The sequence below is a fragment of the Scyliorhinus canicula genome, chromosome 12 (assembly GCF_902713615.1).
Source record: "Scyliorhinus canicula chromosome 12, sScyCan1.1, whole genome shotgun sequence".
NCBI lineage: Eukaryota > Metazoa > Chordata > Chondrichthyes > Carcharhiniformes > Scyliorhinidae > Scyliorhinus > Scyliorhinus canicula.
In genome coordinates this window covers 577,687-595,222 of record NC_052157.1, presented here as the reverse complement: position 1 = coordinate 595,222, position 17,536 = coordinate 577,687, and the positions used below count along the sequence as shown (strand labels likewise).

General features: G+C 47.4%; 1 protein-coding gene across 1 annotated transcript in view; it reads left to right on the top strand.

The window, feature by feature from the left end:
• Positions 1–3,631: 3,631 nt before the first annotated feature.
• Positions 3,632–17,536, top strand: part of LOC119974803 (arpin-like) — a 30,226-nt gene continuing 16,321 nt past the window's right edge. The window contains exons 1-2 of the mRNA XM_038814067.1: positions 3,632–3,677; positions 3,812–4,018. Coding sequence (XP_038669995.1) covers positions 3,632–3,677; positions 3,812–4,018 — 253 coding nt within the window. The remainder of the gene's footprint in view (positions 3,678–3,811; positions 4,019–17,536) is intronic.

Below are 17,536 nucleotides of genomic sequence, written 5' to 3'. Positions count from 1 at the left end.
TGAGTAACAAACCTTCCCCCGCACATCTCCACTGAACTTTACCCCTCTCACCTTGAACTTGTGCCCCCTTGTAATTGTTATTTCCGCACTGGGGAAAAGGCCTCCAACTGTTCACCATATCCATATCCCTCATAATTTTATAAACTTCTATCAGGTTGCCCCTCAGCCTCCATCTCTCTCGGGAGAACAGTCCCAGTTTATTCAATCTCTCCTCATAGCTAATACCCTCCATACCAGGCAACATCCTGGTCAACCTTTTGTTATGGGCCAGGGTTTAGAGAACCCCAAAGTATATCATGTAGTTCACCTGACCCACACCTTTTCATAGATTGTGGTATGGGGAGCACACGGCCCACTCTACAGGTGTGGTACAGCTGAAATGGAAAAGTATTTTTTAAAGCAAAACAATGTTTATTCTATGAACTCGAGTTAACGTTTTTAAAACATATGGTGAACATCTTAGCAACCATCAATTCAAATACAACCCCCAAAGAATACAACACTAAGTAATCCTTAAGGCTGTCTTTTTAACATCCATAAGACTTAAAAAATAACTTTTAACAGAAGCACATCACAACTGAGAGCAGTTATTAGTTTTAAATCACCAAAGGATCAATTTACATTCTTTTTTAAAATAAATTTAGAGTACCCAATTATTTTTTTCCAATTAAGGGGCAATTTAGTGTGGCCAATCCCCCTACCCTGCACATTTTTGGTTTGTGGGGGCGAAACCCACGCAGACACGGGGCGAATGTGCAAACACCACACGGACAGTCAATTTACATTCTTAAGATTACAGAGAGAGAGAGACTCTAATACATCTTCTGGCTGTGACTGCAGCTATCCAGCTCTGAAAACGAAACTAAAACACACCCTGCAGCAAACAGCCTAAAACGAAAGTAAAAAGCTGACAGACAACCCAGCTCCACCCACTCTCTGACATCACTGCAGTAATAAACACCCATTTCTTAAAGGTACTCTCACATGACACTTTTCTGTACTCTCTCCAAAGCCTTCATGTCCTTCTGGGTAGTGCGGTGACCAGAATTGGACACAGTATTCCAAATGTGGCCAAAGCAATGTTCTATATAACTGTAACATGATTTGCGAACTTTTATACTCAATGCCCCGCCCTATGAAGGCAAGCATGCCGTATGCTTTCTTTATCACCATTTCCACCTGTGCTGCAACTTTTAAGGATCTGTGGACCTGCACGACCAGATCTCTGTCTCTCTGCTCCTGATGGTTCTGCCATTTATTTTATAGCTCCCACCTGAATTGGATCTACCAAAATGCATCACTTCGCATTTGTCCGGGTTAAATTCCATCTGCCATTTCCCTGCCCAATTTTGCAGCCTATCTATATCCTGCTGTATTCTCTGACAATCTTCAGCACTATCCACAATTCCTACAATCTTCATGTCATCCGCAAACTTGCTAATCAGACCCGCTACGTTTTCTTCGAAGTCATTTATATATATTACAAACAGCAGAGGTCCCAGAACTGATCCCTGCGGAACACCACTAGTTACAGCCCTCCATTCGGAAAAACACCCTTCCACTGCTACCCTCTGTCTTCTATGGCCAGGCCAGTTCTGGATCCATCCAGCTAGTTCACCCCTGACCCCTATGTGATCTAATCCTTTGCACCAGACTGTCATGAGGGACCTTATCAAATGCTTTACTGAAGTCCATGTAGACAACATCCATAGCCCTTCCCTCATCAATCATTTTTATCACCGCCTCAAAAAATTCAATTAAATTAGTGAGACATGACCTCCCTCGTACAAACCATGCTGTCTGTCGCTAATAAGACCATTCACTTCCAAATGTGCATAGATCCTATCTCTGAGAATCTTTTCCAACGATTTCACTATCACTGACGCCAAGCTCACTGGTCTATAATTACCCGGATTATCCTTGCAACCCTTATTAAATAACGGGACAGCATTGGCTATCCTCCAATCCTGTGGGATCTCGCCTGTGGCCAATGAGGACACAAAGATTTCTGTCAGGGGCCCAGCGATTTCATCTCTTGTCCCCCTCAATAATCTGGGTTAGATGCCATCTGGCCCTGGGGATTTATCGACCTTAATGCTTTTTAACACACCTAACACTTCCTCCCTCGTAATACCCACCTGTTTTAAAGTATTTACACATCCCTCTGAGACACCACCAATCAACTTGTTCCTCCTTTGTGAATACCGAATCATCAGCTGATGGTGGATGGTATGTGGTAATCAGCAGGAGGTTTTCTTGTCCATGTTTAACCTGAAGCTGTGAGACTTCATGGGGTCCAGAGTCGATGTTGAGGATTCCCAGGGCAATTCCCTCCTGACTGTATCCCACTGTGCCGGCCCCTCTGCTGGGTCTGCCCTGCCGGTGAGACAGGACATACCCAGGAATGGTGATAGTGGTGTCTGGGGCATTGTTTGGGATGTATGATTCTGTGAGTGTGACTATGTCAGGCTGTTGCTTAACCAGTCTGTGAGACAGCTCTCCCAACTTTGGCACAAGCTCCCAGATGTTAGTAAGGAGGATTTTGCAGGGTCGGCCGGGCTGGGTTTGCCGTTACCGTTTCCGGTGCCTGGGTCGATGCCGGGTGGGCCGTCTGGTTTCATTCCTTTTACATGCTTTCCTAGCGGTTGAATACAACTGAGTGTCTCGCTCGGCCATTTCAGTGACGGGGCAGTTAAGAGTCAACCACATTGCTGTGGGTCTGGAGTCACATGTAGGCCAGACCGGGTAAGGGCGGCAGATTTCCTTCCCTGAAGAACATTAATAATAATCTTTATTGTCACACGTAGGCTTACATTAACACTGCAATGAAGTTACTGTGAAAAGCCCCTAGTCGCCACATTCCAGCCCCAGTTCGGGTACACAGAGGGAGAATTCAGAATGTCCAATTCACCTAACAGCACGTATTTGTGGACTTGTGGAAGGAAACCGGAGCACCCGGAGGAAACCCACGCAGACGGGGAGAACGTACAGACACTGCACAGACAGTGACTGAAGCCGGGAATCAAACCTGGATCCCTGGTGCTGTGAAGCAACAGTGCTAACCACTGCACTACTGTGCTGCCCATTAGTAAACCAGATGAGTTGTTATGACAAACCACATGGTCAGAGTTAGACTTTTAATTCCAGATATTTTGTGTGCAACAGGCTCTAGAGGGCTGAATGACCCGAGGGGCTGAATGGCCTCCTCCTGTTCCTGTGTAGCCTGCCCAAGGGGCTGAATGGGCTCCTGTTCCTCTGCAACAGGCTGGAGAGGGGCTGAATGACTTCCTCTTGTTCTTGTGTAACCGGCTCGAGGGCTGAATGACCTCCTCTTGTTCCTATGTAACAGGCTGGAGAGGGGATGAATGGCCTCCTTGTTCCTGTGTAACAGGCTTGAGGGGCTGAATGGCCTCCTGTTTCTGTTCCTGAGTAAGGAGCTTATCGATGTTTGGAGGAAACTGACATTTGGCATCTTCCTTGTTCTGAATTCTGTGTTGGTAAGGGCCCAGTAGACAAATGCGGTTATAGATGTTCAAGACCATTCAGTCCATCTTACTTGATTCGTGCTGAAAGATGGGGATTGTTGACAGATCAATGTCAGCCTTTCTGGGCAGCGGGGGACTGTTGAACAATGGGGTCAGAGTTCGGCTCTGTTAAAGAACTAAAAAACAGAAAAGGTGAAACCGTAGTGAGCAGCAAGTGATGTGAAAATGGTCGTAAAATCCGAGGAGTTGAAAATGGTGCAGAGGTTGAGGCTCTGGGGCTCCTGGACCTGTTGTTCATTCTTCTCTTGTTTTCTCTTGTGTGATAGAAGTGGAAGCAAAGGGACAAACAGATCAGATTTCAGTGGATGAGCTGAAGAGTTTGATTAATAAACCCGAGCTGTTGAGAATCTCTGAGAAGCACACACCTGATCAGAGCTTGGCGTTCTGGATCCCGGAGAGAGAGATGGAAAATATTGAGTTGGAGATTGGAGATGGACTACGTCTGAAAACGAGAGGGGACAGTCCTTTTATTTGTAAGTTGTGTGTGAATTCTCCTGAAATAATTGGTGTTGCAGAGACTAATGTTATAAATCATTTGCTAGCTGCCTCTATAAAAGAACAAGCGAGAATTTCTGCAGTGCCTTGCACATTGTCAGGATGTCATAAACTGCTACCCAGCCAATGATTTACGTTGAACTGTAGTCACAACTGTAGTTGGAAAGTAGGAAACAGGGAATCTACACAGCAGGATCCCACCTGCCCATTCACTCTCACCCACTCCATTGAAAATCCTTAAAACCTTTAATAACCTTCCTGAACAGAGCAGGTGATGTTGTGAATAGATGCTCTGTCCTCTGTGTTTCTCCTCTTTCCCATTGCTCCCCATGGATAGTTGTGCTGGATCATTGCTGATGCAATCTGGATAGTGACCCAGCTACATGGACGCAGAAAGGTAAGTATGCAGTTATCTTTGCAGTCAGCTGCAATGTCCTCTGCATCATTGCTGACCGAATGATTTGGGCCAATATCTAAAGTAGTCCCAGATGACCATAGGCTGCTTTCCCCTTTAAGGGGGAGAGCTGACTGGTGGTGGTTTAACCTGAGGATCACCACACCTCAGGCGAGGGGCAAGGTTGAGAAGGCGGAGCCTTCATGGATAACCTCAGACGGTACAGGGATTGATCCCGTGCTGCTGGCCTCGCTCCGCATCACAAACCAGCTGTCCAGCCAACTGAGCTAAACTAGCCCCAATATCTATTTATACAAGGAAATATAGATAGAATAGAACAGTACAGCACAGAACAGGCCCTTCAGCCCTCGCTGTTGTGTCGAGCATTGTCCGAAACCAAGATCAAGCTATCCCACTCCGTCATTCTGGTGTGCTACATTCATCCGAGGAAATAGTCTCTGAATGTCCACTCTATCTATCCCCCTCATCATCTTATAAACCTCTATTAAGTCGCCTCTCATCCCCCTCTGCTCCAAAGAGAAAAGCCCTCGCTCCTTCAACCTTTCCTCATAAGACCTATCCTGCAAACCAGGCAGCATCCTGGTAAATCTCCTTTGCACCCTTTCTGTCTGCTGGTACACTCCTGTGACCTTGATACCCTCCTCAGTACCTCACTACTCTCAACACTGGCTTCTGGGCGACAGCTCGTTTTCCCAGCCCTCTGACTTAGTTTAAACCCCCCCGAAGAGCCGTAGCAAATTTCCCTCCCAGGATATTGGTGCCCCTCTGGTTCAGGTGCGAACCGTCCTGTCTGTACAGGTCCCACCTTCCCCAGAATGTGCTCCAATTATCCACGTAACTGAAACCCTCCCTCCCTCCATCCCTGCAGCCATGTGTTTATCTGCACTCTCTCCCTGTTCCGCACCTCACTAGCACGTGGCACCGGCAACAAACCAGAGATGACAACATGGTTTGTCCTGGCTCTCAGCTTCCACCCTAGCTCCCTAAATTCCTGTTTTAAATCCCCGTCCCTTCTCTTAGCTATGTCGTTGGTACCGATGTGTACCATGACTTGTGACTGTTCCCCTTCCCCCTTAAGGAATCTGAAAACACGGTCCGAGACGTCACGGACCCTGGCACCCGGGAGGCAACATACCATCCGTGAGTCTCTTTCGCTGCCACAGAACCGTCTATCTGTCCCTCTAACTATCTAGTCCCCAATAACTATTGCTCTCCTGCTCTCCCTCCTTCCCTTCTGAGCCACAGGGATAGACTCAGTGCTGGAGATCCGTTCACCGTGGCTTACCCCTGGTAGGTCGTCCCCCTCAACAGTATCCAAAACGGTATACTTGTTACTGAGGGGAACGACCACAGAGGATCCCTGTACTGACTGCTTCCTCCCAGCCCCTCTCACCGTCACCCATCTATCTTGATTCTTCAGAGTAACTACATCCCTGAAGCTTCTATCTATGACCACCTCTGCCTCCCGAATGATCTGAAGTTCATCCAGCTCCAGCTCCAGTTCCCTAATGTGGTTTCTGAGGAGCTGGGGATGGCTGCAAATATGAAGCTGAAATTTCTTTTGTACTGATTCTGTACAAATATACATGTTGAATCAAGTATTGCTTCTGTTACGATCCCAGACCAGACCCCAGCAGTTGCTAGGATACCAGACAGAAACCCGAAAACATTATTTAATTTTTGAGACTCTGAGGAAAGGATGCTTCAGGAATGACTCCTTAGACAAATAGGGAAATTAAACCAACTTTATTACTAACACAGGATTAAACTAACTTCAACATCATCAAGAAAATATCATATAATTACCAGTTAACCAATGCTTAACAATAACATGAAACACTAACTCCTAACTGTTATCCTTTATCTCCACTCAGGCAAAACTCATCTCAGGCCAAAATCCACTTTTAAATACAGTTAGCAAACACAGGAATACTTGCTATATTGAGATGTTTTGGAGAAACTGCTTTGAAAGAGAGAGAGATCCTTCATGATGATCTGGAAGAAGGAACTGAAGGCACTGTTGCTAAGTTTGCAGATGATACAAAGATCTGAAGAGGGACAGGGAGTATTGAGGAAGCAAGGGGGCTGCAGAAGGACTTGGACAAGCTAGGAGAGTGGGCAATGAAGTGGCAAATTAAATACAATGTGGAAAAGTGTGAGGTTATGCACATTGGAAGGAGGAATTTAGGCATAGACTATTTTCTAAATGGGGAAATGCTGAGGAAATCAGAAGCACAAAGGGACTTGGGAGTCCTTGTTCACGACTCTCTTAAGGTTAACGTGCAGGTTCAGTCGGCAGTTGAGAAGGCAAATGCAATGTTAGCATTCATGTCAAGAGGGCGAGAATACAAGACCAGGGATGTACTTGTGAGGCTGTATAAGGCTCTGGTCAGACCCCATTTGGAGTATTGTGAGCAGTTTTGGGCCCTGTCTCTAAGGAAGGGTGTGCTGGCCTTGGAAAGGGTCCAGAGGAGGTTCACAAGAATGATCCCTGGAATGAAGAGCTTGTACGAGGAACGGTTGAGGACTCTGAGTCAGTACTCGTTGGGAGTTTAGAAGGATGAGGGGGAACTTATTGAATCTTTCAGAATACTGAGAGGCCTGGATAAAGTGGATGTGGAGAGGATGTTTCCACTTGTAGGAAAAACTAGAAGCAGAGGACACAATCTCAGACTGAAGGGACGATCCTATAAAACAGAGATGAGGAATTTCTTCAGCCAGAGGGTGGGTGAATCTGTGGAACTCTTTGCCGCAGAAGGCTGTGGAGGCCAAATCACTGAGTGTCTTTAAGACAGAGATAGAGGGGCAGCATGGTGGCACAGTGGTTAGCATTGCTGCCTCACGGCGCCGAGGTCCCAGGTTCAATCCCGGCTCTGGGTCACTGTCTGTGTGGAGTTTTCACATTCTCCCCATGTTTGCATGGGTTTCACCCCGACAACCCAAAGATGTGCAGGGTAGGTGGATTGGCCACGCTAAATTGCCCCTTAATTGGATAAAATGAATTGGGTACTCTAAATTTTTTTTTAAAAAGACAGATGGATAGGTTCTTGATTAATAAAGTGATCATGGGTTATGGGCAGAAGGCAGGAGAATGGGGATGAGAAAATATCAGCTATGATTGAATGGCGGAGCAGACTCGATGGGCCGAGTGGCCTAATTCTGCTCCTGTGTCTAATGGTCTTGTCTGCGTCAAACTGCTGTTTAACTTCCCAGCATTTGACCAAAAGCTCCTGTTCTGTTCAGAGCAAAATATAAACTGATACTCAATACCTGACAGCTTCAATGCCAGGCTCCTTCCATTAGCTACATCATAATGCCAGGCTCCTTCCATTAGCTACATCATAATGCCAGGCTCCTTCCATTAGCTACATCATAATGCCAGGCTCCTTCCACTAGCTACATCATAATGCCAGGCTCCTTCCACTAGCTACATCATAATGCCAGGCTCCTTCCATTAGCTACATCATAATGCCAGGCTCCTTCCATTAGCTACATCATAATGCCAGGCTCCTTCCATTAGCTACATCATAATGCCAGGCTTCTTCCACTAGCTACATCATAATGCCAGGCTCCTTCCATTAGCTACATCATAATGCCAGGCTCCTTCCATTAGCTACATCATAATGCCAGGCTCCTTCCATTAGCTACATCATAATGCCAGGCTCCTTCCATTAGCTACATCATAATGCCAGGTTCCTTCCATTAGCTACATCATAATGCCAGGCTCCTTCCATTAGCTACATCATCTCTAAAGGATAATCACAACCCCTCCATTATCTAAACCCCATGGAACCTTTTTATAAACAAAATGCCATTAACCCTATTTAGATAAACACTATGTTTAAACAAATGATGATCTTACTTTTACGATGCTTTAATTATCATTCTGTCACCAGAGTGTCTGTCTGTCTTTTAAACCAAGATTTCAAAAACCCTCGCTGCAGCAGGTACATACACACACGAACCCAGACCTTTGAGCATTACTGTGTCTGATACACATATTATGAAATGAAAAAAAATGAACATTGCATATTGTCACAAGTAGGCTTCAAATGAAGTTACTGTGAAAAGCCCCTAGTCGCCACATTCCGGCGCCTGTTCGGGGAGGCTGGTACGGGAATTGAACCGTGCTGCTGGCCTGCCTTGGTCTGCTTTCAAAGCCAGTGATTTAGCCCTGTGCTAAACCAGCCCCTGGTATATATTAAAGTTTGTGTGAACATAAAATATACCTATTAGTCAAATCTCTCCTGTGGTTCAGTAGTCTTTCTTCACAGTCTTGCGATTATGATCCCTGACCCGACCCCAACAGTGGCTGGGGTACCGGTATATATTATAGTATATATCTGAAATTCCTACATTCTCCGTTAAACTGAATCTGAATAAACTGGTATCCTCATTGTTGTGACAATTTAGGCTTTCTCATCATTCCTAATGTTAGGACTGTGCGTACGGCAATAATTTGCAATTGGGAAGTGTGATGAATGGAGGAATTTCAGAGATGTTGTGTGTTTGGTGCAGTAAGGGATAAACGCCTGGCCTTGTGTTTAACTGCTGCAGTCACGTTCATAAATATCCTGGTTTGAAAGGCAGTGGACACTTTTGGAGACAAGTACAATTAAAGCATCATAGAAGTGGGATCATAATTCATTCAAGCTATGGATATTGTTTGCTTCTGTTGGGAGGAACAAGTGAGGAAGATGTCAGGTGTTGAGTTTTGAGATTCAGTTTTAGATTGGGATGTGGACACATAAGAAGCATCTGCTGTCAACACAGAGAGGTTAGATTTGCCTGTGAACAAGATTGAAGCAATTTCAGAGGCAAACAGTTTAAACACTAAGATGAGACAGGCAAGAATCTGCAGCTGATTCCTGAAGGATCTGTCTTTGTCATAGTGGTTTATCCAAGACATCTGTCCACAGCAAGTATTCTTGAGTCTCCCCAACTATTTAAATGTGGATTTTGACCCGAGGTGGATTTTCTTTGAGTGGAGATAAAGATAGCAGTTAGGATTGTTTCATTGTATTGTTAAGCATTGTTTAACTGGTAATTGAAAGCTAGTTGTCTTTATGATAAAGTTAGTAATACTTTGTGAGCTATAAAGTTGTTTTAATATGCCATATCTCGATTAGTGGGTGGAATCACTCCTGGAGCAAAGTATCCTTTTGTCACAGTCGTACAAATTAATTAAAATATTGGGGTTTCTGTCCGGTACCCCAGCCACTGTTGGGGTCGGGTCAGGGATCATAATCGCAAGACTGTGAAGGAAGACTACTGAACCACAGGAGAGATTTAACCAACAGGTGTCTTTCATATTCATATAAACTTTAATTTAAACACAAAATCACTCACATCAACAACACAGTAATAGCTTTCCAGTTAACAATCAAAACACTTCTTAAATTAAATAAAATGGAGGAAAAATCTTTAATTCACTATCTACACCTGCCACTGTACTTGCCAAATAAGCAACCCAATACTGTTCAATGCCACATAAATAACATTAACAATCAGGGTTACTTGTTTCTCTGTGCAGACCTTTGTAGAGAGACCGTTTCAGGAACAACCTGAAAATCCTTCTGTTTTGTCAGACTAAAATCCTATGGCAAACTGCAAAACTACAGACAGACCTGGCTCCTCCCATAAATGACATCAACTGTATCCCAAGCATAACATAGAACATAGAACGATACAGCGCAGTACAGGCCCTTCGGCCCTCGATGTTGCACCGACATGGAAAAAAACTAAGGCCATCTAACCTACACTATGCCCTTATCATCCATATGCTTATCCAATAAACTTTTAAATGCCCTCAATGTTGGCGAGTTCACTACTGTTGCAGGTAGGGCATTCCACGGCCTCACCACTCTTTGCGTAAAAAACCCACCTCTGACCTCTGTCCTATATCTATTACCCCTCAATTTAAGGCTATGTCCCCTCGTGCTAGCCACCTCCATCCGCGGGAGAAGGCTCTCGCTGTCCACCCTATCTAACCCTCTGATCAGTTTGTATGCTTCTATTAAGTCACCTCTTAACCTTCTCTCTAACGAAAACAACCTCCAGTCCATCAGCCTTTCCTCATAAGATTTTCCCTCCATACCAGGCAACATCCTGGTAAATCTCCTCTGCACCCGTTCCAAAGCTTCCACGTCCTTCCTATAATGAGGCGACCAGAACTGTATGCAATACTCCAAATGCGGCCGTACTAGAGTTTTGTACAACTGCAACATGACCTCATGGCTCCGGAACTCAATCCCTCTACCAATAAAGGCCAACACACCATAGGCCTTCTTCACAACCTTATCAACCTGGGTGGCAACTTTCAGGGATCTATGTACATGGACACCGAGATCCCTCTGCTCATCCACACTACCAAGAATTTTACCATTAGCCAAATATTCCGCATTCCTGTTATTCTTTCCAAAGTGAATCACCTCACACTTCTCCACATTAAACTCCATTTGCCACCTCTCAGCCCAGCTCTGCAGCTTATCTATGTCCCTCTGTAACCTGCAACATCCTTCCGCACTGTCTACAACTCCACCGACTTTAGTGTCGTCTGCAAATTTACTTGCCCATCCTTCTGCGCCCTCCTCTAGGTCATTTATAAAAATGACAAACAGCAACGGCCCCAGAACAGATCCTTGTGGTACGCCACTCGTAACTGAACTCCATTCTGAACATTTCCCATCAACTACCACTCTCTGTCTTCTTTCAACTAGCCAATTTCTGATCCACATCTCTAAATCACCCTCAATCCCCAGCCTCCGTATTTTCTGCAATAGACGACCGTGGGGAACCTTATCAAACGCTTTACTGAAATCCATATACACCACATCAACTGCTCTACCCTCGTCTACCTGTTCAGTCACCTTCTCAAAGAACTCGATAAGGTTTGTGAGGCATGACCTACCCTTCACAAAACCATGCTGACTATCCCTAATCATATTATTCCTATCTAGATGATTATAAATCGTATCTTTTATAATCCTCTCCAAGACTTTACCCACCACAGACGTTAGGCTCACCGGCCTACAGTTACCGGGGTTATCTCTACTCCCCTTCTTGAACAAAGGGACCACATTTGCTATCCTCCAGTCCTCTGGCACTATTCCTGTAGCCAATGATGACCTAAAAATCAAAGCCAAAGGCTCAGTAATCTCTTCCCTGGCTTCCCAGAGAATCCTAGGATAAATCCCATCAGGCCCCGGGGACTTACCTATTTTCACCTTGTCCAGAATTGCCAACACTTCTTCCCTACGCACCTCAATGCCATCTATTCTAATAGCCTGGGTCTCAGCATTCTCCTCCACAATATTATCTTTTTCTTGAGTGAATACTGACGAAAAGTATTCATTTAGTATCTCGCTTATCTCCTCAGCCTCCACACACATCTTCCCACCACTGTCCTTGACTGGCCCTACTCTTACCCTAGTCATTCTTTTATTCCTGACATACCTATAGAAAGCTTTTGGGTTTTCCTTGATCCTACCTGCCAAAGACTTCTCATGTCCCCTCCTTGCTCGTCTCAGCTCTCTCTTTAGATCCTTCCTCGCTTCCTTGTAACTATCAAGCGCCCCAACTGAAACTTCACGCCTCATCTTCACATAGGCCTCCTTCTTCCTCTTAACAAGAGATTCCACTTCTTTGGTAAACCACGGTTCCCTCGCTTGACCCCTTCCTCCCTGCCTGACTGGTACGTACTTATCAAGAACATGCAATAGCTGTTCCTTGAACAAGCTCCACATATCCAGTGTGCCCAACCCTTGCAGCCTACTTCTCCAACCTACACATCCTAAGTCATGTCTAATGGCATTATAATTGCCCTTCCCCCAGCTATAACTCTTGCCCTGCGGGGTATACTTATCCCTTTCCATCACTAACGTAAAGGTCACCGAATTGTGGTCACTGTTTCCAAAGTGCTCACCTACCTCCAGATCTAACACCTGGCCTGGTTCATTACCCAAAACCAAATCCAATGTGGCCTCGCCTCTTGTTGGCCTGTCAACATATTGTGTCAGGAAACCCTCCTGCACACATTGTACAAAGAATGACCCATCTAATGTACTCGAACTATATCTTTTCCAGTCAATATTTGGAAAGTTAAAGTCTCCCATAACAACTACCCTGTTACTTTCGCTCTTTTCCAGAATCATCTTCGCCATCCTTTCCTCTACATCCCTAGAACTATTAGGTGGCCTATAGAAAACTCCCAACAGGGTGACCTCTCCTTTCCTGTTTCTAACCTCAGCCCATACTACCTCGGAAGAAGAGTTCCCATCTAGCATCCTTTCCGCCACCGTAATACTGTCCTTGACTAGCAGCGCCACACCTCCCCCTCTTTTGCCCCCTTCTCTGAGCTTACTAAAACACCTAAACCCCGGAACCTGCAACAACCATTCCTGTCCCTGCTCTATCCATGTCTCTGAAATGGCCACAACATCGAAGTCCCAGGTACCAACCCATGCTGCCAGTTCCCCTACCTTATTTCGTATACTCCTGGCATTGAAGTAGACACACTTCAAACCACCTACCTGAACACTGGCACCCTCCTGCGAAGTCAAATCTGTGCTCCTGACCTCTATACTCTCAATCTCCCGTACCCTAAAACTACAATCCAGGTTCCCATGCCCCTGCTGAATTAGTTTAAACCCCCCCAAAGAGCACTAACAAATCTCCCCCCCCAGGATATTGGTGCCCTTCAGGTTCAGATGTAGACCGTCCTGTCTATAGAGGTCCCACCTTCCCCAGAAAGAGCCCCAGTTATCCAGAAATCTGAATCCCTCCCGCCTGCACCATCCCTGTAGCCACGTGTTTAATTGCTCTCTCTCCCTATTCCTCATCTCAGTATCACGTGGCACGGGCAACAACCCAGAGATAACAACTCTGTTTGTTCTCGCTCTGAGCTTCCATCCTAGCTCCCTAAATGCCTGCCTGACATCCTTGTCCCCTTTCCTACCTATGTCGTTAGTGCCAATGTGGACTACGACTTGGGGCTGCTCCCCCTCCCCCTTAAGGACCCGGAAAACACGATCCGAGATATCACGTACCCTTGCACCTGGGAGGCAACATACCAAACGTGAGTCTCTCTCGCTCCCACAGAATCTCCTATCTGTGCCCCTGACTATTGAGTCCCCAATTACTAATGTTCTACTCCTTTCCCCCCTTCCCTTCTGAGCAACAGGGACAGACTCCGTGCCAGAGGCCCGTACCCCATGGCTTACCCCTGGTAAGTCGTCCCCCCCACAAGTATCCAAAGCGGTATACTTGTTACTCAGGGGAACGACCGCAGGGGGTCCCTGCACTGACTGCTTCTTCCCAGTCCCTCTTACAGTTACCCATCTATCTCCAGTCTTTGGTGTAACTACTTCCCTGAAGCTCCTATCTATGACCCCCTCTGCCTCCCGAATGATCCGAAGTTCATCCAGCTCAAGCTCCAGGTCCCTAACACGGTTTTTGAGGAGCTGGAGTTGGGTGCACTTCCCACAGATGGAATCAGCAGGGACACTGACAGCGTCCCTCACCTCAAACATTCTGCAGGAGGAGCATTGTACTGCCTTCCCTGACATCACCTCTAGATTTAAAAAAAAACAAGAAAAAGAAAAAGAAAGGAAGAGCTTACCTGATATTACCTCAAACCCTGCTCCCGCTGAAAGGTAAGCAAATTTAAAGACACTCACTCACCTTCACGACAGGCCCCTGCTCCCGCTTCCCAACCACCGTGGGGTGGGGGGGTTGGTTAGAGGAGAAGTGTTTCGGGTTTAACTGTCACTTGACAACAGCCCCTCCACAAACCACCTTCAACTTAGGCTGACCGCACTGCACGTATGCAAATCTCCCCGGAACAGCTGATCAGTAGCTCTGCTCTGCTGCCCTCTGCTGGATGAGGCCTTCTCCAGTCTCCTCCCGCTAAGCTTTTAAAAAAAAAAAAAAATTTTAGAGTATCCAATTAATTTTTGTTTCCAATTAAGGGGCTATTTAGCGCGGCCAATCCACCTACCCTGCACATCTTTGGGTTGTGAGCGTGAGACCCACGTAAACATGGGGAGAATTCGCAAACTCTTTTTAAAGAAAAGAAAATGTTAGATCAGATTTTCACAATATCAATAACAGAAAATACTAAGAACAGAAAGAACAACCCCCCCCCCCCCCCCCCCCCCCGCCCCCGGTATACAAAAAGAAGAAATAAATTAACGTCCAACATTAGCAAAGAATAAATATACACGTCCCTTCAGCCCATAACAAAGGGACCCCCCCCCCCCCCCCCCCCCCCCCCACCCCCCCGGGTTCCTGCTGCTGGCCTTTTTCTACCGTTCTGCCAGGAAGTCCAGGAAAGGCTGCCACCTCCTGAAGAACCCCTGCACTGATCCCCTCAGGGCAAATTTCACCCTCTGCAATTTAATAAACCCCGCCATATCGTTGACCCAGGCCTCCACGCTTGGGGGGCCTCGCATCCTTCCACTGAAGCAAAATCCTACGCCGGGCTACTGGGGACGCAAAGGCCAGAATGCCAGCCTCTTTCGCCTCCTGCGCTCCCGGCTCCTCAGCAATCCCAAATATTGCGAGCCTCGAGCCCGGTTTGACCCTGGATCCTACCACCCTCGACACCGTTCTTGCTACCCCCTTCCAGAGTTCCCCCACCACTGGCCATGCCCAGACCATATGGGCATGGTTTGCTGGGCTCCCTGAGCACCTAGTACACCTGTCCTCGCTCCCGAAGAACCGGCTCATCCTAGTCCCGGTCATGTGAGCCCAATGCAGCACCTTGAACTGTATGAGGCTAAGCCTCACACAAGAAGAGGAGGAATTCACCCTTCCTAGGGCGTCCGCCCACGTCCCCTCCTCAATCTCCTCATTCAGCTCCTCCTCCCATTTACCCTTCAGCTCCTCCACCGAGGCCTCGTCTACCTCCTGCATCACCCGGTATATGTCCGAGATCCTCCCCCCTCCAACCCACACCCCCGAGAGCACCCTGTCCTGAACCCCACGTGGCGGCAGCAGAGGGAACTCTGCCACCTGCCGCCTGACAAACGCCCTTACCTGCATGTACCTAAAGGTGTTCCCTGGGGGGGAGCCCGAAACTCCCTTCTAGCTCACCCAGGCTCGCAAACTTCCCGTCTACAAACAGGTCCCTCAACCTCCTAACACCTGCCATGTGCCAACTGAGGAACCCTCCATCAATTCTCCCCGCGAAAAACCGGTGGTTTCCCCGTATCGAGGCCCCCACCTCCCCCCTGTGCCGCCTCCATTGCCCCCAAATTTTGAGGGTAGCCGCCACCACCGGGCTCGTGGTATACCTCGTTGGAGGGAGCGGCAGCGGCGCCGTTACCAGCGCCTCCAGGCTCGTGCCCACACAGGACGCCCTCTCCATCCTCTTCCATGCTGCCCCTTCCCTGTCCATTACCCACTTACGCACCATTGCTGGGTTGGCAGCCCAATAATACCCACAGAGGTTGGGCAGCACCAGTCCCCCCCTATCCCTGTCCCGCTCCAAGAACACCCTTCTCACCCTCGGGGTCCCGTGCGCCCACACAAACCCCGTAATGCTCCTGTTAACCTGCCTGAAAAAGGCCTTCGAGATAAGGATGGGGAGGCACTGGAACAGGAACAGAAATCTCTGGAGCACCGTCATCTTGACTGACTGCACCCTACCCGCCAGAGACAGCGGCAACATGTCCCATCTCTTGAACTCCTCCTCCATCTGCTCCACCAGCCTCGTGAGGTTAAGCTTGTGCAAGGCCCCCCAGCTCCTGGCCACCTGGACCCCCAAGTACCTGAAGCTCCTTGCCGCCCTTTTTAGTGGGAGCCTACCAATCCCCCCCTCCTGGTCCCCTGGCTGTACAACGAACAGCTCGCTCTTCCCCAAGGAGAATGCGCAAACTCCACACGGACAGTGACCCAGAGCTGGGATTGAACCCGGATCCTCGGCGCGGTGAGGCAGCAGTGCTAACCACTGCGCCACCTTGTCGCCCCTCCTACTAAGCTGTCCAACGACCTGCTTAGCGAGGACAAAGCTCAATCTTCATAAGCAATGATCTACACCCCAGGGAACCTCCTAAACACAAACAATATTCCATTAGCCATCTCTCTGTAAACAAGTAAATGGTTAAAATCTTTACGAACCCTTAATCACAGCTTTAGACGACATACTGCTGTATGGATTTGAACCAGGGTTTTTAATAATATTACTACAACAAATTATATCTCAATTCTGTACATTCGGCTCACTAATTTAAGTGGAAGCGACCACTCATTGAATGACCTGTCACCTGAGGAAGGAGCAGTGCTCCGAAAGCTAATAGAACATAGAACATTACAGCGCAGTACAGGCCCTTCGGCCTTCGATGTTGCGCCGACCTGTGAAACCATCTGAAGCCTATCTGACCTACACTATTCCATTTTCATCCATATGTCTATCCAGTGACCACTTAAATGCCCTTAAAGTTGGCGAGTCTACTACTGTTGCAGGAAGGGCATTCCACACCCCTACTACTCTCTGAATAAAGAAACTGCCTCTGACATCTGTCTTATATCTACCACCCCTACGTGTTTGAAACAAACATGTAGGACTTTAACCTGGTGTTGTAAGACGTCTTACTGTGCTCACCCCAGTCCAACGCCGGCATCCCCACATCATGTGAAGACAGTGCAGCACTCCCTCAGTACCACACTGTAGTGTGTAGACAGTGCAGCACTCCCTCAGTTCCGCACAGCAGTGTGTAGACAGTGCAGCACTCCCTCAGTACCGTACTGTAGTGTGAAGACAGTGCAGCACTCCCTCAGTACCGTACTGTAGTGTGAAGACAGTGCAGCACTCCCTCAGTTCCGCACAGCAGTGTGAAGACAGTGCAGCACTCCCTCAGCACCACACTGCAGTGTGTAGACAGTGCAGCACTCCCTCAGTACCGCACTGCAGTGTCAGTGTGAAGACAGTGCAGCACTCCCTCAGTACCGTACTGTAGTGTGTAGACAGTGCAGCACTCCCTCAGTTCCGCACAGCAGTGTGTAGACAGTGCAGCACTCCCTCAGTACCGTACTGTAGTGTGTAGACAGTGCAGCACTCCCTCAGTACCGCACTGCAGTG